We start from the raw sequence: 25093 nt of genomic DNA, 5'->3' as shown, positions 1-25093 counted from the left end.
GAAGAAAGAAAGAAAAAAAAAAAAAAAATCAAGTCAGCCATCATAGAAAACAATTCCATAGTGGAAAACAACCGAGAAAACAAGAAAATATGGACAAGTATAGAGAACACGGGCTACAAGCCTTGATTGATGGACTGATTGGTTGTCGGACGACTTCGAATGAGTCGTCTTTCTTTTTTTTTTTTTTTTGATTGTAAAAGGAGGCTGTTAAAGTAGCCACCTGTCCTTTGTTAATTCGATTTGACTTTGACTTAGTCGTCACATGCCAGTTTTAAGCCACTAGAACGGTGGAACCGAAATTTCCATGGAAAATGGATCAAGAGTGGCGGAGCTGTAGTCCCAAAGCCTCTATTGTTAGGAGATGAGTATTTGTACATCCATGACACATCTAACGCATTCCAGCAGAGTTATATCCATGGCAAACCGAAGTATTGTTTCCATGGCTGTGACAGCATTATTCCTTGCAGTTCTAATAGCAATCCCAACAAGTGAGATCTCTCTCTCTCTCTCTCTCTCTCTCTCTCTATATATATATATATATATATATAAGCGTGTGTGCGAGCTAAACTAGAACACCTCTCTTGAGCACACTCATTTATTTGCTGTACTTAATCCAGATGGGTTAAAAAATTAGCAACAAATTTAGGTTCGGCTGGAGTTTTTTAGTTTTATCTAAATTATCAGTTTAATTACTTTGTTTGGCTTCGACTGTTCAAGTTCACAGTTTATGATTCGCTCATCTTCCGATATGGTTCAGGCTTTTCATGTCTTGCACTATTAAAAATGAGATAAGAATATTTGGGTATCCATAGTCCTTAATTTTTCTTCCACCTTTCTGATCTCAAATGAACTTTCTCCGATCCTAGTTCTCCAGCAAAAACATAAACAAACAGATGGCATCATCAAACTGTGCGATTGTAACCAGCATGATTCGATCCAAAAAGGATCCAGATGGGTTAATTAGCTGTGCTTAATCCAGATGGGTTAAAAAATTAGCAACAATTTTAGGTTTGGCTGGGGTTTATAATTAATTAGTTCTACGTACCTAAATTATCAGTTTATATACTTTGTTTTGCTTCAACTATTCAAGTTCACAGATTATGATTCACTGTTCATCCGATATGGTTCCGGCTTTTCATGTCTCGCGCTATAAATTTCATCTGAAAAAAAAAGCGCTGTTAAAAATGGGATAAAAATTTAGGTATCCGTGGTCCTTATTTTTCTTTAATGACCCTGACATTCTTTGAAACTTTCTTGGTAGATTCGCATACATAGGTTAACCATCCTTGCTTGCAACCTTAGCAATTACGGCTGGTCGAGTTGGTAAAATCACTGGATATTTGATTACCCAATACTTGGATTCAATCCCACCTTTCTGATCTCCACTGAAATTTCTCCTGTCCTATTTCTCAAACCAAAAAGAGCAAACATGTAGAATCAAACATTATTCAGTCCAAAAAGAAGTCATTTGGTCAAACATGGATGAAGAAATCTTGAAATTTATGTTGGGTGGTAGATCATATACAAACCGCATAAATGAACCTGAATCTAATTATATCCAATTTCATTGCTTGACTTGATCTAATCCAAGCCTCTTGCAGCCAATCTTTGTTATGTTGGGTTAACTTATGCACCTTAATAGTTGAAGACATATACATGGGTGTGAATTTTTTATGCAACTAGGTAGTTTAACAGATGTATATTGTGTGAATTCTATCCTAGGAGTACTATCACTAAGAGCAATTACTTGCTTTGTTTTCAGGTGTGCATTCCAATGGCGTTTGTTATGGAAGACTTGGAGACAACCTACCCCAACCTAGTGATGTAGTGAATCTCTACAAATCTAACAACATTGGAGGGATGAGAATCTATGATCCATATCAACCTACTCTTCAAGCACTTGGAGGGTCCAACATTTCACTCATTGTCGATGTCCCTAATGAAGATCTCCAAAATCTAGCCTCTGATGCTTCGGCAGCAAGTGATTGGGTCCAGAATAACATTATAGCATATCCCGATGTTTCATTTCGATACATCGCAGTCGGTAATGAAGTGATACCTGGAGATTTAGCTGGATATGTGCTCCAAGCCATGAATAACATCCAATCTGCTCTATCGGCCAGGGGTCTACAAAACCAAATTAAAGTCTCAACTTCGGTTTCTCAGGGCATCCTTGGGACATCATATCCTCCATCTGCTGGTGCATTCTCTTCTGATGCATCACAGTATTTAGGACCAATTGTCAACTTTTTGGCTAGCAATAGATCACCACTCCTAGTAAATGTGTATCCATACTTTAGTTACATCGACGACATGAAGAATATCAGTATCGAATATGCCTTGTTTACTTCGCCAGAAACCATTGTACAGGATGGCCACTTTGGCTATCAGAATCTTTTTGATGTAATAGTTGATGCAGTCTACTCGGCATTAGCAAATGTGGGAGGCTCTAATGTAGAAGTTGTAGTATCAGAAAGTGGTTGACCTTCAACTGGTGGTACCGCAGCAACAATGAAAAATGCATGGACATATAATCAAAATTTGATTAATCATGTTGGTCAAGGGACACCTAAGACATCTGGAAGGGCTATAGAGACTTATATATTTGCCATGTTCAATGAGGACCAAAAGCCAGCAGGGATAGAGCAGAATTGGGGTCTATTCTATCCAAATGAGCAATCTGTCTATCCAATCAATTTTGGTCAGAAGATAATAAAGGGTTGGCAACAAAAATTATTCATATATTATAAGTGTAGTCTGGAATAAACCATTAGAAGGAATGGATATTTTCTTACCTTTTTCTTTTGTATTACATGTTTTGGAATAAGTGCAAGTTCAGATGGAACTCATGTTACTCAAATAAAAGTTTGATGAATAAAATTTCCTCCTGTGACCTGATGGTTGAAATGATATTACCACAGATATTCTTCTACTTGCCAAATGACCATTTAAATTCATCTCATTTTTTCTTCTTATTTTTTTCCAATATATATTCTATGGGGTTGATGACAAATTAATTATTCATGATTAAAATGTTTTCCAACTTAGCAAATTAACTTTCAAGTCCTTAAATGCATCTTACAAGGTGAAGAGTTAATCACCATGTATGTTTGTCTGTGTTTATTCCTTTCTCTCACTGAACCTACACAACTCTCAAAGATTTCTCCAAAAAATATAAAACATGAAGAGCAAAGAATATAAGAACAAACTATATATGAGTGTTGAATGTGCATGCAAAGAATCAACCTTACGTGCTGCATGAACCACATTGATCCAATTTAGAACAGCACGAATTGGAGACACAAAGCTCATACCCTAAAGAATGGTGTATTGTAAATGAGATTGAAGGGGGACACATCACTAGAGACTTTAGCTGGCATCCTATTAATGAGAAATACAGCCGTTTCAAAGGCATAGTGCCAGTACAATATGGGTACAGACACATGAGCAAAAAGAGATAGATCGGTTTTCATAATATGACGGTGACGACGTTCAACAGCTCCTTGGTGCTCGTGGGTGTGAGGAATTGCGATATGATGGGTAATGCCAATTTTACTAAAAAATTGAGGAAGAGAGCGAAACTCCCCTCCCCTATCAGTTTGGATTGATTTAATAGTACGAGAGAAATATCGTTCAATCAAAACTTAAAATTGTAAGAAAATAGAGAACGCATCAGATTTGCACATTAATGGATAGAACCAAATATATTTACTGTGGTCATCAACAAAAATTATATAGTAGCGGTGTTCTAACAAAGATGGAGTAGGAGAAAGACCCCAAACATCACTATAAATGAGGTCTAATGGAATTTGACTACGACGATGGGATGGAGATAAGTGCAACTTACTGAACTTGCCTAACTGACATGAAGGACAAAGAGGAAGAAGATATGTAGACTTGCAGGGGAGATTATTGGACTTCATCATGGAGCGAAGCAAACGATAATAAGGATGATGGCCCAAACAATTGTGCTAGCCATCAAGAGTGGTACTCTCGGCTATGTGAACAGATGCGGACAAAGAAGAAGGACTGGAACGAAGAGTGTATAATCCTCCTTCACTTGGACTGGATCACACTGTAGTCTTGGTGATTTGATCCTTCACAAGAAAATGATATGGGTGAAATTCAAAAAAGATATTATTATCTTTTACAAACTATTGCACGGAAAGTAAATTTTTAAAAATAGAAGGGACGTGTAAGATGTTAGATAATTGAAAAGAAAGAAAAGAGTGAGGAGAGAAAAAATAACCATGACTAATATGTGATATATGTAATCCCTTACCATTACCTACATGCACCTGATCAGGACCCGTGTACTCAGCATCGGAGGACATAAAATGAATGTCAGGAGTAACATGGTGAGATGCTCCTGTATCAGGGTACTAGGTGAGGGCGGTGGATGGGTGAGGAGTAGGGAGAAGTGGCAGATTAGGGTGATGGTGAGATGGATTTGAATTTGGATTTGGTGAATATGAGAAATTTGCATTGGGTTGTGGTGAATATGGATAAGGCTGCTGAGGATGATAGAAGCAGATGGCATTAGAGTGGTTGTTACGATTGCAAAAGGAGCACCATTGAGAATCACGACCACCAGATGGACCAAAACGACCACAACCTCGACCAAACTTGCCACGCCCCCCACGACCTCGATTAAAGCTACGGCCAATAGAGGAACTAGGGTCATTAGAAGAATGGGAGGACCGTTGAACGGTATTGGCGATAGGATTGGTAGGAGTGGCATCAGTAATAGTTAATTTTTTGAATGCCTGCATACTTTCATGGTTAAGTAATAGCCCATGAAGTTCAGTATATGTTGGAGAAGTATGTTGATCGAGAATACCAAAGACCGCATCTTGTAGATCATCATATAGAGCACGCAGCACATGTAGATTAAATTCAGTAGGCTTGAGGGCATTACCAGATGCAGCAAGTTCGTCAACCACAGCTTTTGCACGTCGGAATAGAGAGGTGATGGTCTCATATGATTTTTGACGAAGATTCTGCAACTCCAGATGCAGAGACATGAGTCGAGTAGGAAATGCTGAACTAAAGGCTTCATGAAGAGTGCTCCAGCACTCAAAACTGATCTCTTTGTCAAGAAGGAGAGGAACCAAATCTTTAGATAATGAAGCAATGAGAAGGCTTACGAGTTGGGCATCTTGTTATTGCCAGGCAGTAGTGGCAATAGGATCGATGGACTGTGGGTGAGAACTATCGAGGAACCCAAACAAGCCTTGACCTTTTAAGAAAGGAGTAATATGCTTTCTCCAGATCAAAAAGTTGGATGTATTCAACTTGATGGATAGAAAATGCTGTGCTGATGGAAAGGTGAGAGGGATCGTTGTGATTGGTGGAGGAGGAGAAGAGGGATTGGAAGAGGTGGAGATAGATGAACTGGTGGCCATGAGAGAGCACTGAACGAGGAGGAAGAAGGGATGCTCGTTGGAGCTTCAACGCTCTGATACCATGAAGAAGGTAATTTCTTTATTGAGGATAATTTTTAATTTTCACATTTGCTTTTCATTGATCTCCAATAGGAGTATATATAGATTACAAGGTCAGTTATTACAGCAATTACAAGAAAAAAAGAACATCTTGATTGCATACTAAGTAAGGCCAAAGAATCAAAAGTAGAGTTGCTAAACAAAGAGAAACTAAAATAGGAGTGTAGGCCAAATATGAATATATGTTGACTTGCTAAACATAGAGAGAAATCAAATAAGAGTGTATGTCAAAAGTAGAGTGATGAGGTGGAATGAATATGTGCTGATATACCCAAAAGTCTCCGCATCAGAAACATTAATTCTCCACAGTTAAAGGAGTATGATGACTGGGGGTGGGTAAGGGCGTAATGGAGTGGGAGAGGATGGTCGACGTGGGTTAATTTTCTTGAGTGAAGAGAAGGAGGCGTGGCCTTGGGAAGCTTTTGAGGGACGAGTTTTCTCAATGATCTGCTTTGCTTCTGACGTGCTCCCTTTTACTATTTTGGCTTGTCCATGCTCCTCCTGGTGAACGAGGTGGTTTGCAGAAATGATGGGGTCCGAGACTATAGAAGTTAGAGGTCTGAATGAAGGAGTCTTGGGAAGGAGGGGTGGGATATATGATGGAACAGTCGTCTGGTATGAGGATGTTCCGGTTTGCATCGGTCGGTGACTGGGTTGATGGGGATTAATTCCTACGCTGTCTACCGAAGGCATGGAACTGCTTCCTAGAGAGGGAGACTCTCCTCTCATGATCAATATGTGGTTGAAGGAGGCTAAAATATGGGGAATGTATCCGAATGCCATACAGCTTTTCAGTTTCAGAAAATTGTTCAGCTTTGCTAGTCCTTTCAGTTGGCATGCAGGTTTCTCCAATCAGAAGTATGTTGACAAACAATTGCCCCGCTAGCTAGCTTCTAGTTTTACTTGTCAAGATTTTGTTATTCTGTTTTTAGTGTCAATTTGTGACAATGAAATGTTGATGAAAGAAATCCTCTTGTTCTTTAATTTCAAATTAAACAACTTTCTTCAATAATCTATGCTTTACTATTACCATCTACTTTTCTTATTGCCACTCTTCACCCTGCGTCCGGGACCATGTTCGTTGGCCAAGACCTTTTGAAGTTTGGCGTGGTTCAAAGAGCAAGGTTAGCGCATCTCGTTGATCAGCCACGTCTGAGATTCCTCTCTCTCTCTCTCTGACCAGCTGCTTAGACCTAGCCCCTTATAGCTCATTTGTTCGACCATTTTCTCGTCATCAAGACATTTTTGCACTTATCTAGATTAGGACTATACATTGTTGAAGGCTAGTAGCTTCACTCGGGGTGGCAATTTAATTACTTTATCCCATTAGATAAGATACCCAATCCCATATGACTCTAAGAAGACAGATTTTATCCAACTCAAATTCAACCCGGATATATATCTCTTCATAAATCTTCTTCCTAAGGCAAAAAAAAAAAAAAAAAGAGAGTAATTTGTATGTTAAAAAAAAAAAGTTTTTGTAGTTTTTCTCGACTCGATCTATCCACCATGTTCCATCTTACTCTATTTGTCCCATCTTGCTCCGAGACTATCCATCAATGCGAGCGTATGTTTAGGCCAACATTGTTTGTTCGTAGGAAACATATGAATATTTATACAGGGTCAAAAAATTCGAATAATATCTTCTAGCTAATCTTTTTGTAAGAGATTCTGGGTTGTTACAAATGGTATCAAAGTTAATCTAGTCTATAACCCAAGTAAACTAGGGGATACTACAGTATGGGTTCATTAAGGTTGACAATGGGTCGTTCGTGATATTTATGAATGGATTTGCATGAATTTAGATTCTTAGCTTGGCAAAGGCATCAGGCTTAAACTAGAGAATATGTGAGGGCTTGTGTAGGTATATGTTTGGACTTATATCGATTATTTATTAGAAAAATTTTTAATACTTTATAAGATCAAAGATTCTAAATAATATCTTTTAGTTAACATTTTTGAATGAGATCCTAGATTGTTACAGAATGTGCAGCCTAGCTTTTCTTTTAGACCGCCCAATCTAAAGCCCACAAAAAAAAGTCTGGAAGAGGATTCTTGACTCCTAATTGGAGCCGGACTCATAGAGGCTGTTGGAGGCTAGCCTCCATCCTTATTTAAAGACCCCCCTCCTCCGTAAATCCTCTACCTCTCTAAGCACCAATGATCATCAACTACCACTACCTCTTTCCTCTCCTTCCTCTTGAAAGCCACCATCAAGTTTACAACACCGGCCATGAAAACTCATCAGAGACAAGGTGAGAGGCCCTAATCCCTCTTTATTCTTCTTCATTGACCTTTGTCGCCCTCTTTTGAACCATCACCACTGATTTCGACAAAGAATTGCCAAAACAGGGGGTCCCCATTTCATGGATAATCGGCCTTGTTTTTCACTGATTTCCATCAATTGCTCTTCACTGTCCACAATTGCCACATGTTGCCGGCCCTTCGTCGTTGACCATGACCATCAAGCCACAATCTATAGTCTCCCTTCTTTCCCTGTTTTGTCATGAAGAAAAAAGAAAAAGAAAAGAGAATAGAAAAGAGAAAGAAGAAGAGATGTCCCCCTCTTGTTTTTCTCTCTCAACTCACTATCTTTCTCTCTATCTGATTTATGGAACCAGTGAAGAGTCTTGGTCTCCTCTGTGGACCTTGGGTGACACTTGAAAATTAAAGAGGTTCTAAATCGGCTTAATGGTTGTATCCTGTATCGACCTCTAGCAACCTCAACATCACCTTCCTGTTCTAAGAGAGGCAAAGCATCTCTCATTCTCTCTCCACAAGATCTATGGACCTTGATACATAGTTGCATCTCTATGTTCTATGGACCTAAGTTAACCCCAATAAAGAGATCCTAAACCACTCTAGTACTGGAACAGCCTATCGGACAATCATCCTAGCTCTTACTGAGTGTTTTGAAATCTACTATTGATGAATCCAATCAATTGATTGGCCTTGATCAAGTCTTTGATTCATGATTCATTAATCAAATCACTCAGGCCCGCCCATCCAAAACCACCGAATGCTGTTGCTTGGCCAATCATATCCTTTTCTTATTATTTAAATTTATTGAAGTCATCAAATGAAAATTAATTATGCTTTTAATATTTTAAATATGTTTAGTAGATTTGTCTAGTGAAGTTTGAAGGTCTAAGGTGAAAGAAGTAAATAGATCTAATAGCCATTAATTTTCAAAGTATCATATTTTCCATACATATGATTTGTCGTTGATGTATCATATTTTCTTGAAATAAAGGATTAGTATATATATTATAAAGATCATGGTATATATTAGGAAGATCATGCTTTATTATAAAAAGTGATTTCATGAATATTTTTAATGAAAACAGCATACATTTATAAAGCATGAACCTTAATATATTATTTGGTATTTTTGCAACTATATAGGTGTATGTTTAAAAAAAAAAAAGATATAAATATTTTAAAGGCTCTCATATAGCTATGCATGATCTCCTAGATTTGAGAAAAATGAATATCTGGAGCTAGCATCCACAGGAACACAGGTCTAACCAATGGTTATAAAGTTGTAATGCAAAATATTATACTTTGTCGATTACAAACGTGGGTCCCGTCACATGTATAAGGTGACATTAGCATGAATGCCTGTGAGTAATGCTCTGAATATGATATAACTAAGTGGAGCCATATTTATGAAATATTAATGATTTATACATGTATAATTGACTATGATTTGTTTTGTTAGAAAGTACCATTAAGTATTTTATTTTACAATCAAAGTAATTTTCTCAAAGTGATGCATCATCTATATCAAACTTGTACTTGATCCTATAAAATAATATAAATTTTACTTACTGAGCTATATAGCTTATATATTTCTAACTATTTTTTTTTCTCTTTCTAGACGAAGAGGTCTGGAATTCGTGCTAGCAAATTTGGTGATTTTGTAGTAAAATTTTAATTCTTTAATTGACGGTAAATTCCTAGTCAGTGACCTTTTGAATTTTAAGGATGATAGATTTTGGTATTTATATTTAAATTTAGATGCTTTGAACCATTATTTGTCTAGTTAAAGAATGATGTTATTGGATCCTTTTAATATTTTTTTATTTACGATAGATTTAAACTGATCGATTATCATTGTTGACTTCGTGTTATCCTGGATTGAATCTCTCGATGGCACAGCTGTATTATGTTATGGATTTAAGATGTGACAATCCACCCACCCCGTTCCTTTTCAAAGCAAATACTAGGTGGGCACGGATAATAACTGATCCGCTCCATAGCTAACCCATGGTCATTCCCGGACCCTCTCACATGGATCCTTGCCCTCCACCTATCATTTTTATCTACACGATACTCCATTGGAAGGATAGCTCTTGTTAATGCATTGGCTATCCAGCATAAACGTCAAGCTAGTGGTCCCTTTGGAGCCAAGGGTCGTCCTTCGCAGATACGTTACGGTCGGGTCACGCATGCTGGCCTGCAAGAAATTCCATACTTCCACTTTGTATTGTGCCTTTTGGGGCCTTTGTGGTAGCATTCGTTTTCTGGGTAGAAACTGCACCATATGCCCTGAAACTCCACGGCTAGTCCCACGGGAACCAAGGCTAGCTTCGAATCACATGCATTCGTACAAGCGTACACGTGCATAAACACATAACCGTAAATTTCTCACCGATGTATGGTTACTCTTCCCCACTTGTACCACAGTGCACTTTGCACACCTAAAGCACATCTAAAAGGATATTTCATTAGCAGCTAATTAAGTTTATATAATGTAAATCAAAGTTGTAGGATATTATTTTGATGGGAGCAGATCCTTTGCCATATTCAAAAAGTATCGTAAGATACTATGCATGGTTGGAAAGCTTCGTGCATGTTAAAATACTTAAAGAGGAGAAATTTATAAACCCCAAGAGGTACTTGGATAGTTTGAATAGAGCATGCATGGCCGTCCATCTCATGATGGACAATGCCCAACCATGCATAGCATTCTGTGATACTTTTTGATTACTGCAAAAGATCGCGTTCCTATTTTGATTACTAAATGAGGTCTATGAGAGAGAGAGAGAGAGAGAGAGAGAAAGAGTGTGTGTGTGTGTTATCTAGGCTGTCTTAATTAGTTTTGGCTTGGCTATTGCATGTTAGGTTTTGCTTGTGGACCACAAACAAGCAAATTGTTGAGTCAAGTCCACGCTTGTATTTTCACAGGCTGACTATTATCCAAGTGCACCCATGAATTAATTAGCTGAATTTTATGCTGTGGCTTGTTTCACATGTGAACAACTTATATGAGACACTAGTCAAAGAGCCAAGTCCGAACTGTTCAACAATTGCCGAGGAAATGTGCGGTGCCTTGGGTAGAACTCTGATGAATGGGCATTTATTTAAGCTCCTATGGGAAGACCTCTTTGCGTAGAAATCTGACTTGATCATAACTCTGGGCTCCTAAGTCTCTCTCAGTTATTACACCTAAAACTAAACCAGTTCGTGTCTGGACTCTTACAGGGATGGTCAATCAGCGTGCACTCCTTTGCCTTCCCTAGGGACTATTCCTTGCAGTTGCCCCAAGGTCGAAAGTAAATTACACCATCCCAATGTTTTGACAATAATGTAATATGAATAGTAAAACATTAATAATAGATTTTATCTTGCCTTCAATATTATGTTCTTTCTTATTTTGGAGAAATAGCTGTTATTATATTATGTCCGGTGTCACAAAACAGAAACAATTTCTGCTATTTGGCATTTTGGTGATTTGTTTGAATCAAATAATCTTTTAGTTTTACAATTCATTTTTCATTTTTTAATTTACCGAGTCATTTTCTTGTTATTATCTTTTACAGTAGCTGTTATAACAATTTCTACATCTATGGTATATAAGCCCCATGATAAGTGACATATTTTTATATTTATTTTAATTTTTTTAATAATTTATGATGCTAACATCTTTTAAAAAATTTAATTTCATAAATAAATTAGATTTTCTTACAAAAATAGATAATTTTTAAAAAATATGAAATTAGAGTATATTTATGAAAAATAGATGTTGATTTAATTGAGCAATTTAAGCACCAAAATAATAAAAAAAAATTTAAAAAATTTAATACATATTTTTTTATTTTTCAGATAAAAATCAAGCAAAAATATCCTAAAAAATAATTTTTATTACCTTCGGTGCACGGTGGACCGGCCGCTCGGTCTAAGAAGCAAGGGCATGGTCCACAGAATAGTTTCGTGATCCACAGGTGCGGTCTACGAGCGAGGTGGAAGAAAAATATGCTCATCAATGGTCCAGATTTCATCTGAAACGAGATCCGATGGCTGTGGTGGTTCCCGACTTTGAATAGGATTTCTGGGTGCGATCCAACAGCTGACAGCATTTTTGACTTTGAATAGGAGATAAAGAGTGCCATCCAATGGTCAAAATTCAATCTAGAGCACGATCAGATGGTCAAAATCATATCCGACCCTGATAAGGACTTAAACTTGATTTTTTAGAACGATTTGAGTGGTTCATTGATAATCCGACGGTCAGGAATTTATAATACGAGTATAATACATTTTCTAAGGGTTTTAAGACTCCTTTTGCTATCAAAAAAAGGTAAAAAATTTATTTATAAATAAGAGATCCGAAAATAAGTCTCAAGAGCAAAAAAAGTCAGCAGAATAGCAAAAAAAATTAGAAAAAAAATAATATAGATTTAGGGACCCAAGGGGAGGAAGAAGAGAAGTCAGTTTGCTCTACGGAGTACGAAAAAAGAAGGAGAGATCGACCGATCAACTTCAAATCCTTATTACAGTTTTATTTTTATTTTATTATTTTTTTAAATTTTTTATATTTAATTTTAACTTTCAATTAATGTAAAATTTATTTTTTTGTACTTTAAATTCCTGTCTTTTATTTTTATTGCAAGTAAATACTAGGATCTAGTTAGTAGATCTTAGTATTAATTTATTTTATCCATCTTAAATTTTTATTATTTATTTTTATTATAAGTAGATGCTAGGATCTAAATAGTAGATCTTAGTACCAGATTTATTTTTTATATTTTTAATTTATATTTTCTGACTTAAATTACTTTCTTCAAAATTTTATTTTTTTTATAAAATCAAAGATTTCAAATCAAAATCCTACCTTCTCTGTGGATTCAACCCAACTCGCTCCTTTCTAAGTATTTTTAATTTTTATTGAAGTCAGAATTAGATTGATAATCATGATGTCCTAACAACAACATCATAATCTTATCAATTTTTGATGCCATTGTTAGGAAACATATCAATTTTTGACGCTGTTACCGGAGAAGGCACCAATTTTAATATTTAATTTTTTTGACTTTTTTGTAAATATAGCTTACTAACTTTTCTGATTTTTTTTATAGAAAAAAAAAAAATTTAAAAAAAAAAGAGATAGAAAGCTTTCACTTTTGCTTGGTGAGATCAATCCTAACTCTAACCTGAACTATTTTTTTAGTATTAATTACTATTTTTTTTCAAATTAATCTAAAATTCATCCACATAAATCTAATAAAAATCGCATAACAAGAGTAGAAACTTACTTGTTTAGAAGCATTCATCATCTTAGATTTACTTTTGGTGATCGTTGGAGACAAGGTAAGCTTTCAAGTTTGATTAATTTCACGCATCTAATTTAGTTGCATAGAACTCCTAATTTGAAATTGATTGTACATATGCATCTCAAATCAACTTAAGAGCAACAACCATAAATAAGATAAGGTGAGAATTTTATCATCCTTTCTTAGTCCAAAAATAACCAACCAGCATCTCTCATTAACCCAAACCTAACTAAAATCAAATAGACATTGGCCCCTAGGATCAATTGAGTTCAATTTGAGTATTGTGATGAAGTCAAGTACAAAGTAAGTTTGGACTCACTCCTGAAATTGATGTCTCAGGCAAGAGATTACAAAGGCTCAGCCTAAGTGGCTCATGGTTATTTAATTGATTCCGTTAGCTTATCTGACCAATCTAATTGGTGTCTAAGGCAAGCAACGGGGGGACTCCCACGACCCCACCTCTTATCTGGCTAGTTGAAGGAAGTGAGAACAAACTCAATCTGTATTTAGGCTAAGCCACTCTATATCAAACTGTTAGATCTAAGAAATCTATAGGTGTCTAGGTTTAATTGTTTGCTAACTTGATCGCAATTAATACTTAACTACAACTAATTCTTCTCATTTTTCATCTTTAGGTCTAGGGCTTTCTTAAAGATCTCACCTTTAAAATTTTTCTCTTTCTTCCTCTTCTCTTCTCTTTCTCCTTCTTCTTAAAAAAAAAAAAATCTGAACCACACACATTAGGATTTGCACTGGTATATGCACGGTATATTAATTTATTCTGATCTAGTTGAACCTAATTCTGAAATTGAACTGTTGATCCATGTTACACTTGATAATCAAATGACTGAAAAATCCTGAGAATCACCTAGACAGATGAAGGAATATTTTATTTCTTCTATCTATAATCCATCGATATTTTCTTCATTCTATGGGATCAAACATTCAGACTCTAGTCCTAAGGTCGATTTAAACCTGATAGCCCAAAAATTAGATAAAATCGATCTTCTTATAGATAAATGCCTAGCCCTAGGTCCACAATCTTCTGTGCAATACACACAACCTTCCAATTATCAGAAGATTTATTCTATCTTTGCTAGCCTAGCCCATCATGTGAGTGAATGTCCTACGGCTGTACAGTTTTCACCTTTCATCCAAGAACAAGTTCAAGCTGCTTCAGGTTACTCCAATCCTATCAATGACCAATTCTTAAATGCATATAACCAAGATCGGAGGAACCATCCTAATTTTTTTTGGAGACCCCAATAAACTCAGGCTCAGACTCAAATTTTTTCTATGCAGAATTTTCAGAATAGATCCCAATATCAAAATTATGCTTATAATAGAGGTCAGCCTATCCAGCCATCATATTACAATCAGCCATCATACCCACCTCCTCAATAGATCAATCTAGCCGATGATAGGTTTAGCTAACTTCAACAAATGATTATGATCCAACAACAATCCCTCACCAGGCTAGAAGCACAAATAGGTCAATTAGCTGAGTCACTATGAGGAGAGATTAGATCAATTATTGAGCCAATCAATACCGAATTTCAAAAACAACCCAACCACCCACCAACCATCTGGACCTAGTCAACAATCCAATATCCCACCTAAGAATTTTTAATTTAAAAATGATAAAAAAATCTCTGAGCTTAAAAGTGATAAGATTCTTAAGGACCCATATCAAGTCCAGGTGAGTGAGGCTAGTACTGATGCTAGCTAAAAAAAGAATTTGGAAGAAGATGTTAGTACTGAGGCTAACCTAATAGAAGAACCTGAGTCCAAAATTATTATTGATCTGAGTAAAAAAGATAAAGAAAAGAAGAGAGCGGATGAGTTACCCAAGATATATTCATCAAGAGTCTCATTTTCTTCAGCCCTAGAAGTCGGTTCTTCTACTCTAGAATTATCATCTCTTTCAGAATTGAAATCATCTTTGGTCACATCTGAGTATCCATGTTTAGAATCAAGTGATATCCTTCCAGTACCCATTGCATCGAACTCAACTCCTAACCCAAAAACTCAATTCATGAGCATTTTAGAAGAATAAATAGAAAAAATTCTCAACAAACAAGGATCTTTAAATGGATTTATAAATTATCTTTTTAAAATTAAAAATAAAGATGTGAAATACTTTCTGTAGATTGACAACAAAATACTAAAATTTATCATAGGTCATCTTTCTTAGATTGGCAATCCAAAACTATTAGAATTTATCAATCCAATATTTGATATGGGGTAGGTGAAAGAATCAGCATGGTCTGGCTAAAGACGGTAAACTTAGCACTTCTGGAAAGCAACCTAGTTTTTCAATTTTTTTTTGCTTTTACTTTCTTTTGTATTTTGTTTAGGTTAATTGAGTCTTACTTAGTATCTTTTGTAGAGATCTAAAGACAATATTGACTGAGTTGTGGAGAGAACCAATTTTGAAAAGATTTTTGGATCAGGTGGTATCTCTCCTTTTTCTTTCTCTTTATATACACCTTTCATTTTTCTGACTCCATTGAGGACAATATCGATTAAGTTGGAAAAGAGAATAATATAAAAAAAAAATTTAAGTTCTCAAATAAGTTAGTATTTAGCATTTAAGCATCTGATTACACTTAAAAATCAAGTTAAACCAAGCATTTTTAAAAGAAAATTGATGCACAGACCAGAGAGTTTGTGAAATATTGAGGGATCAAATATTAAGAAAATTCAATAAAGAGTTAAGTTTAGAACTTAAACAGTTTTCTTTGAGTATTTTTAATTTTTTTTATCAGCATCAAAAAAGAATTTACTTCTTATGGGCTTGTGTAGGGTAACTATATATTTTTTCATATAAAATAATAATAATAAAAAATTTTCAAGTACTTCATGCTGAGTAACTAGATCTCTTTGCCTAAGCAAGCATTGAGTTTCGTGTCAAAAAGTATGAAGAGCAAAGAAGCTTGTTGTAAAGCTAGTTTTAACTCATAGCCTGTTTGATTCGAACAAGTAAGTCCGAGGGATATTCTATACCTAGTGTCCTAAAGTCATCTGGTTTGGGAGTCATTGATTGAAAACTTGCTACAAGAGTCAAACAAAAAGCTTAAGAGATTAAGACATTCAATAGCGGTATAATATTAAAAAAAATTAATAAATGAAGGACGGAAGTAACAATATATTTGTCCGTATAAAGATTAATCATTTGGAGATAAAAGTAAGAATAATTTGAAAAAAAAAATTAAAAAATTTAGTATTCTTAGTTTAACTCTCATATTAATTAGTATTAATACTCCAATGACATGCCTCATTTACGCTTTACTAAATATCAATAGCCTTTTTAAAAATTATTTGATAAAATTTGAAGCTTAAAATTAAACGATACTTAATTCTAAATTCTTTCTTTACTCGAAGACGAGCAAAGTTCCAGTTGGAGGGTGTGATAAGCGACATATTTTTATATTTATTTTAAAAATTTTTGATAATTTATGGTACTAACATCTTCTAAAAAATCTAATTTCATAAATAAATTAGATTTTTTTATAAAAATAGATAATTTTAAAAAATATAAAATTAGAATATTTTATGAAAAATAGATGTTGATTTAATTGAGTAATTTAAGTATCAAAATAGTGAAAAATTTTTAAAAAATTTAATGCATATTTTTTTCTATTTTTCAGGCAAAAATTAGAGCAAAAATATCTTAAAAAATAATTTTTATTACCTTTGGTGTATGGTGGATCGGTCGCTCAGTCCATAGAAGCAAGGGCGTGATCCACAGAACAGTTTTGCGATCCACAAGCACGATCTACGGACGAGGCAGAAGAAAAATATGCTGATCGACGATCCAGATTTCATCTGAAGTGAGATCTGACAGCTGTGATGGTTTCTGACTTTGAATAGAATTTTTGGGTGCAATCCGACGGCCCAGATTCGATTCGACGCGAGATCCGACGGCTGACAGCATTCCCGACTTTGAATAGGAGATAAAGAGCACCATCTGATGGCCAGAATTCAATCTGAAGCACGATCGAATGGTCGGAATCATATCCGACCCTGATATGGACTTAAACTTGGTTTTTTGGAGCGATCTTAGTAGTTCATTGATGATCCAACGGCCAGAAATTTATGATACGAGTATAATATATTTTCTAAGGGTTTTAGGACTCCTTTTTGCTATCCAAAAAAAGTAAAAAATTCACCTATAAATAGAAAGTCTGGGAATAAGTCTTAGGAGAAGAAAAAATCAGCAGAATAGCAAGAAAAAACTAGAGAAAAAAATATTATAAATTTAGGGACCCAAGGGGAGGAAGAAGAGAAGCCAGTTTGCTCTGCAGAATACGAAGGAAGAAAAAGAGGTCATCAACCATCTTTCCGATGAGGTTGGACTAATCAACTTCAGATCTTTGTTACAGTTTTATTTTTATTTTATTTTATTATTCTTTTAAATTTTTTATACTTAAATTTTAACTTTCAATTAATGCAAAATTTATTTTCTTGTACTTTAAATTTCTGTCTTTTATTTTTATTGCAAGTAGATGCTAGGATCTAGTTAGTAGATCTTAGTATCAATTTATTTTATATATTTTAAATTTTTATTATTTACTTTTATTGTAAATAGATGCTAGGATCTAAATAGTAGATCTCAGTACCAAATTTATTTTTTATATTTTTAATTTCTGTTTTCCGACTTAAATTACTTTCTTCAAAATTTTATTTTTTTATAAAATCAAAAATTTCAAATCAAAATCTTATCTTTTCTGTGAATTCGATCCGACTCGCTACTTTCTACATATTTTTAATTTTTATTGAATTCGAAATTAGATTGATAATCACGGTATCCTAACGACAACATCGCGATCTTATCACCCCACACATGGCTGCATGGACCCAAAAAGAAAAAATAATTAGTTTTATTGTAAATGAAAAAGTAATTAGTTTGGAGATACTTGCTCTATCAGCGACAATCTACTATCACATATACAGCGAATGCTTTTTCTCCAGAAAGCCACTTACACATTTGAATGTTGAGCATTCCCACACATGTAGTGTCTTGTATGTGCTGTATCCATATAAGCAGTAAATTTTCATTGCAACGGTGATATCACGTCACCATTGTAACAAACCAATCAACAGAAATAGATGAAATACAAAGGTGTAATGTAGAGTATCATCCACGGAACCGATGAAATATATGAAACCGATAAAATATAAAGGTTTTTATTGGTTTGTTATAGAATTGATGTGGTATCATCGTGGCAACGAATATTTTTTCCAAAATACGAGTGGTGTTACAGGGTAATTGCATCAAGTTTTTTGATATGCTAGGATTTTTTCTGATGCTAAACACAACCTGATGAGTCCCAAAAGGACAAACTAAAGTAAAAAGGAGGAAAATAACCATGAGAACCACCGGGTCCTATGCAAGTCGTTTCTTAAGGTCGAAATCAACTTCCAAGTGTGACTTTGACTTTGACTTCCGCTAAATGGAGGTGGAGATATCTCCTACATGACCTGGGTATTTGGAGGAAACAAGTGCATTTTGCTGATCGCAAAAAAGCCAAGCTTTGGATGAATTAAAAGCCTCCTAAAAGATGCTCCAATCTTTGGAACGATGCGGTTAAAACATTACCGGCTTTTTGAACAATGCAAGATTTAAAATTAGAAATGGTCATAACACCCTTTTTTGGAGAGATTCTTCCCCAGGCTACACAAGATTAGCAGAAGAAAAAAAGGGAAGGTGGCCGATTTCTTCAATTCAAAACCAAGGTCAACCACTGTGGAAACTCTCGAGGAATTTGTTCATCTTCAATCCCTCCTTGTTCACATTGTAGCCTCTTCGATGATTGGTCCTCGCTTTGCAGTCTGAAGCTCCTCCTTCCAGAGTTCGGCAAGATATATATGGCAAAAAATCAAGAATCTCAACTCTATAAAATGTTGGCTGTGCAAATGGAGATGATTATATTACCAATCTCCTTTCATCCTCTACCATGTGCTCTTCCTATCAGCCCTTTGAATCACAGGTGGGTTGTAAGGGCTTCACAAATGGAAGCCATTTGAAGCATCCGTTCAGCTCTAAGCTCTTTTTCTGTTATTCCACCTGATTTTTTTTTTTTTCCTGCTGTTTTTTAGTCTAAATTACTGCCAGAAAAATGACTCATCCTTTGCTGCCGTTCCAATTGGGTATTCTTGATGTTTTTAATCCTTCTTGTTCAGACATTCCTGTCTACAAGATTCGGTTGTGGATGTCTCTTTTTGTTGGTGTGTTTGTCTTTGTTGGCAGCACCTCTGTTCCAACAAGCATCTTGATAAATCTGTTTTGTTTTGGTGGTGGAATCTGTTTCTCTGTTAATAAAAGCCAGGTCTCTTTGCCTCCTTATCCATCAAAAAAAAAAAAGGAGGGTATGGAACAAAAAGACCAATCAAATTCGTTCATCTGTTACCCACGAAGAAAGAAAGAAAAAAAAAAAAATCAAGTCAGCCATCATAGAAAACAATTCCATATTGGAAAAAATTCGATAAAGCAATAAAATATGGACAAGTATACAGAACACTGGCTCGAATTCCATGCAAAAATTTAGAGGTCAATATGATCAAGCCTTGACAGACGGACTGATTGGTTGTCGGACGACTTAATTCGATATGACTTTGACTTAGTCGTCATTTGCCGGTTGAACGGTGGAACCGAAATTTCCATGGAAAATGGATCAAGAGAGGCGGAGCTGTAGTCCCAAAGCCTCTATATTAGGAGATGAGTATCTGTACATCCATGACACATCTACCGCATTCCAGTAGAGCTATATCCATGGCAAACCGAAGTATTGTTTCCACGGCTGTGACAGCATTATTCCTTGCAGTCCTAATAGCAATCCCAACAAGTGAGATCTCTCTCTCTCTCTCTCTATATATATATATATAGATATATATATAAGCGTGTGTGCGAGCTAAACTAGAACACCTCTCTTGAACACACTCATTTATTTGCTGTACTTAATCCAGATGGGTTAAAAAATTAGCAACAAATTTAGGTTCGGCCTGAGTTTATTAGTTTTATCTAAATTATCAGTTTAATTACTTTGTTTGGCTTCGACTGTTCAAGTTCACAGTTTATGATTAACTCATCAGCCGATATGGTTCAGGCTTTTCATGTCTTGCACTATTAAAAATGAGAAAAGAATGTATAGGTATCCATGGTCCTTAAATTTTTCTTCCACCTTTCTGATCTCAACTGAACTTTCTCCGATCCTAGTTCTCAAGCAAAAACATAAACAAACAGATGGCATCATCAAACTGTGCGATTGTAACCAGCATGATTCGATCCAAAAAGGAATCATTTGGTCAAACATGGATGAAGAGAACTTGAAATTTACATTGGGTAGTAGATCATATGAAACCCCATATAAGCTAATACAAGTGGGTGCGGCCATCTCTCCTGTAATCATTAAAAGATGTATAGTCCTAATTCCAACCTGCAAAAAGCAAGTTACATGTCTAGTTGGCTTTTTTATATGAGATGTTGAAAAAGAAACTCCATGAACCTGAATTTAATTATATCCAATTTAAATGCTTGACTTGATCTAATCCAAGCCTCTTGCAGCCAAGCATTTTTATGTTGGATTAACTTATGCAACTTAATAGTTGAAGCCATATACATTGCTGTGAATTTTTATGCAACTTGGTAGTTTACCAGATGTGTATTGTGTGAGTTCTATCCCAGGAGTTTATTACTAAGAGCAATTACCTGCTTTGTCTTCAGGTGTGCATTCTATTGGGTTTTGTTTTAGAAGACTTGGAAACAACCTACCCCAACCTAGTGAGGTAGTGGATCTCTACAAATCTAACAACATTGAGAGGATGAGAATCTATCATCCATATCAACCTATTCTTGAAGCACTCCGAGGGTCCAACATTCAAGTCATGGTCGATGTCCCTAATGAAGATCTCCCAAGTCTAGCCTCTGATGCTTCAGCAGCAAATGACTGGGTTCAAAATTACATAAATGCCTATCCAGATGTTTCATTTCGATACATCGCAGTTGGCAATGAAGTGATACCTGGAGATTCAGCTGCATATGTGCTCCCTGTCATGAATAACATCCAGTCTGCTCTATCGGCCAATGGTCTACAAGGCCAGATTAAAGTTTCGACTTCGGTTTCTCAAGGTGTCCTTGGGGCGTCATATCCTCCATCTCATGGTGCATTCACTTCTGATGCATTACAATACTTTAGACCAATTGTCAACTTTTTGGATAGCAATGGATCACCACTCCTAGTAAATGTGTATCCATACTTCAGTTACGCCAGCAACCCAAATGATATCGATATCAAATATGCCTTGTTTACTTCCCCAGGGACCGTCATACAGGATGGCCAATTTGGCTATCAGAACCTCTTTGATGCAATAGTTGATGCGGTCTACTCAGCATTAGAGAAGGAAGGAGGTTCTAACATGGAAGTTGTAGTTTCAGAGACTGGTTGGCCTTCAGATGGTGGTCTTGCAGCATCAGTGGATAATGCAAGGACATATAACCAGAATTTGATTAAACATGTCCGTCAAGGGACACCTAAGACATCTGGAAGGGCTGTAGAGACTTATATATTTGCCATGTTCAATGAGGACCAAAAGCCAGCAGGGATAGAGCAGAAATGGGGTAAATGGGGTATATTCTATCCAAATAAGCAACATGTCTATCCACTCAATTTCAATTAAAAGATGACAGAAGGTTGAGAAAAATTATCCATGTGCCGTGGGTGTCATCTGAAATAAATCAATAGAAGGAATGGATTTTTTTTAAATTTTCTACAGGATTGGAAATGGGCCGGAAGGGGGCGAGCTGAGCCATACCCCAATTGAGGCTGGCTCGGAATTCTTTTTGGGGCTTCAGGCCGGGCTTAAGTCTGAATAATTTTTAAAATTCAAATCCAAGCCTAGCCTAAATCCGATTAGACCAGCCCAAATTATCTCTTCGGGCCAAAAAATGTGCTGGCCCACCCCGCCACCCCTGGTGACACCACTATCTTGTATATCATAACACATAATCATAACACTCATACCCGACTTTCTGAATTTGAGCTCAGACCAGGCAAATGATATATCCAAGACCGGCCGAAAAGAAATGGGCATTATATCTGAAACCAAATCTGGCTTGATATTGCTCTAGCCTAGTTTGTAGCCGATCGTAGTTGGCCTGGTCCAAAATAACATAAAGGCCTATCTAGATATTTCATTTCGATACATCAAAGCCGGCAACGGAGTAATACCTAGAGATTTAGCCGGATATGTGCTCCCTGTCATGAATCATTTAGTCTGCCCTATCGGTCAGCAATCTGTAAGATCAAATTAAAGTGTCAACTTTAGTTTCTCAAGGTGTCCTTAGGCCATCACATCCTCCATCTTTTGGTGCTTTCTTTTCTGATGCATCATAGTACTTAGGATCAATTGTTAACATTTTGACTAGCAATGGATCACCACTCCTAGTAAATATGTACCCCTACCTCAATTATATCCATGACATGAACCATATCAACATCGAATATGCCTTCTTTACTTCCCAGGAGCTGTCATATCAGATGGCTAATTTAGCTATTAGAACCTATTTAACACAATAATTGATGCAATCTACTCAGCATTGAGAAGGTGGGAGGTTCTAATGTGAAAGTTGTAGTGTCAGAGAGTGGTTGGCATCTGGATGGTCGTACCGCAGCATCAGTAGATAATGCAAGGACATATAAACAGAATTTGATTAATTATAGTGGTCAAGGGACACCTAAGACATCTGGAAGGGCTATAAAGACTTACATATTTGCCATGTTCAATTAGGACCAAAAGCTAGTAGGGATAGAGCAGAACTAGGATCTATTCTACCCAAATAAGCAACCTGTCAATCTAATCAATTTCAGTTAAAAGATAATAGATATGATACATTCGGAATGTTCTATCCACCGTGGCACTGGCAACTCAATAGCCATCCTAAATGTGTCCCTATTAAGGAGTGTTGAAGTAGTCACCAAGTGGCCATCATGTAGACTTCCACGATCATGCTAAAGGAGTTCGGCAGTCTTCCGCTCGCTACATGACAAATAACCGGCCTCCCTCCGCTCCACTCCACTCAATGGGATCCAAAATCTCAACAAACTCGAAGATGTGCAAGCTGTTATCCCCTGACAACTTGAGCATGCCTCGATCGGGGGGAGGGGGGATGGTGCGTGCCCTCCCGAATGACAAGCACCCACCTTCATCTATAAAATTCAAACTCCTTAGGATCCTCCAAATAAGTGGAGACTTACTTCGAATGCCCTCTCCCAGAGATCGATTCCACATGAACTAGATCCATCTCTCCCATAGAACTCAGAGCAACTCTAACTCCATTAGAACATCTCCATACTCCATGTGATATCCACCAGATCTCCTCACTCCATTTCTCCATCTCAACTCTATCCCACCTCATACTCAATCCTATGTCATGCTTGTTTCTCCTTGAAAGCTCGAACCTCTTCTATTTGTATTGGCAGGAGACTGACTTAGGTATTGGAGGGTCCACCATCGGAGAGCCCCTCCTAGCGTGAGAACTTTTCTATCTTTGGTGGTTTTTTAGGACCTACCTCATGAGATCGATCGAGGAATAAGTGCAGGCATGCACCTCCTGAAGGTTTTATGTAGCCATCCAAAGACTGTTGCATTCCCTTTTGCCGACTCCAACTCCACAGTCTAAGCCAAATCCACTCTCTGACGCCAATAGATTGGTGCTGGAAGAAAAGCACTAACTCATGTTCAAGGTTTCGAGGTTCTCTCTTTTCAACAGTCGAGTATAAGGAGCAGGAAAATCATGATGATATCTTCCACCGCACTTTCGGAGGTACCCATGGAGCCTGCTGACTCTGATCAATGTCATCGGGATCTCAGCATCTTAAAGGCATCGACTATCCCAACCGTCACCACCAAGCAGTTGCAGCAGCTCCTGTTGTAGGTCCAGACACTTACTATAATGGTACAAGATCTACAACAATCGAATCAGCAACCTATCCTCACGTTGAGTGACCACTCAGTGCCAATGCACCCAAAGCTCCCTCCCCCTTCAAGGAGCCTGCGGCGAAGCAACCAGTCTTGACCCATTAGCCTAGAAGGAGTTTCCTAATTTATCTGATCTATCCTTCGAAGTCCCAAGCAATTTTAACTCCATCATCAACCTCGTCCCTCAAATGGCAAGCGAGGTAAGAAGCGTGAGCCCGCTCCTCCATCTTCTCTTTTTCACCTCTTTTTTCCTAATATGACTTATCCACAAGCAGATCCATACATCGCCGACCCAAGAGGAGGATTGGCCAGCATAACAAGTTGGATCAGAAGATCCAAGAGGTGGACCACTACTTTGCATCCTCTGTCAACACTAGCTGGCTCTGAGAGGAGAGCCCCTATTCACGACTCACCCTCCCTTTACGGAGTAGATCATCGGAGAGCCAATTCTCCATCACTTCAAGGTGCCATTCATGAGGGTATACGATGGCATGACAAAACCCTTTGACCATCTGGAGAGCTTCAAAGCCCTTATGATGCTGCAGGAGGGCTCGAATGCACTGCTTTGCAAGACTTTTCTTGCCACTCTTCAAGGCACTGCTCGAGCCTGGTGCACTATGCTCCAACCAGACTCCATCCTCTCCTTTGAGGAGTTTGGCCATTAATTCACTGCTCAATTTCAGAGCAGTCAAAAGCCAAGAAAGGGCATCGATGTCCTCTTCTCCATCAAGCAGGAAGACAGCAAATCCCTTTGAAGCTATATAAGTTGCTTTAAAGCGGCCATATTGGAGGTTCATGATCTGTATCACTCAATCATAATGTCAGCCTGCAAATCATGATTGAAGGCGAACAACATTTACTACTCCTTCTTGAAGAAGTTCCCTTGTGACATCTCTGAATTCCTCACCCGAGCTGTCACACCCCAAAATTCGGGACATAATACTGTCATGCTACTGAGGGATGGGGTCTACGATAACACAAAACCAATCCATCATAATCTTCTAAAATCCATCAAATAAAAAGATTCAATTCCTTTATTCATCAGATAATTAA

General features: G+C 36.9%; 1 protein-coding gene and 2 pseudogenes across 1 annotated transcript; all 3 read left to right on the top strand.

Annotated features, from left to right (window-relative positions):
• The first annotated feature begins 325 nt into the window (after nt 1–325).
• On the top strand, nt 326–2886 carry LOC105057740 (glucan endo-1,3-beta-glucosidase-like; annotated as a pseudogene).
• A 16920-nt stretch (nt 2887–19806) lies between these two features.
• Nucleotides 19807–21814, top strand: LOC105057674 (glucan endo-1,3-beta-glucosidase-like). Its single transcript, XM_010940354.3, has 2 exons — nt 19807–19908; nt 20787–21814. The coding sequence occupies exons 1-2, from the start codon at nt 19836–19838 to the stop codon at nt 21737–21739; spliced, it is 1026 nt and encodes a 341-aa protein (XP_010938656.1). The 5' UTR covers nt 19807–19835; the 3' UTR covers nt 21740–21814.
• Nucleotides 21815–22007: 193 nt separating this feature from the next.
• LOC105057739 (glucan endo-1,3-beta-glucosidase-like) lies at nt 22008–22933 on the top strand (annotated as a pseudogene).
• Nucleotides 22934–25093: the final 2160 nt, after the last annotated feature.

Source organism: Elaeis guineensis, chromosome 14 (assembly GCF_000442705.2).
Source record: "Elaeis guineensis isolate ETL-2024a chromosome 14, EG11, whole genome shotgun sequence".
Classification (NCBI taxonomy): domain Eukaryota; kingdom Viridiplantae; phylum Streptophyta; class Magnoliopsida; order Arecales; family Arecaceae; genus Elaeis; species Elaeis guineensis.
This window is presented reverse-complemented; position numbering and strand designations above follow the sequence as displayed.

Coding starts and splice junctions, on each gene's coding strand:
- LOC105057674 (XM_010940354.3), top strand. CDS start 19,836: ATGGCAAACCGAAGTATTGTTTCCACGGCTGTGACAGCATTATTCCTT. Junction 19,909..20,786: donor CCTAATAGCAATCCCAACAA/GTGAGATCTCTC, acceptor CTTTGTCTTCAG/GTGTGCATTCTATTGGGTTT.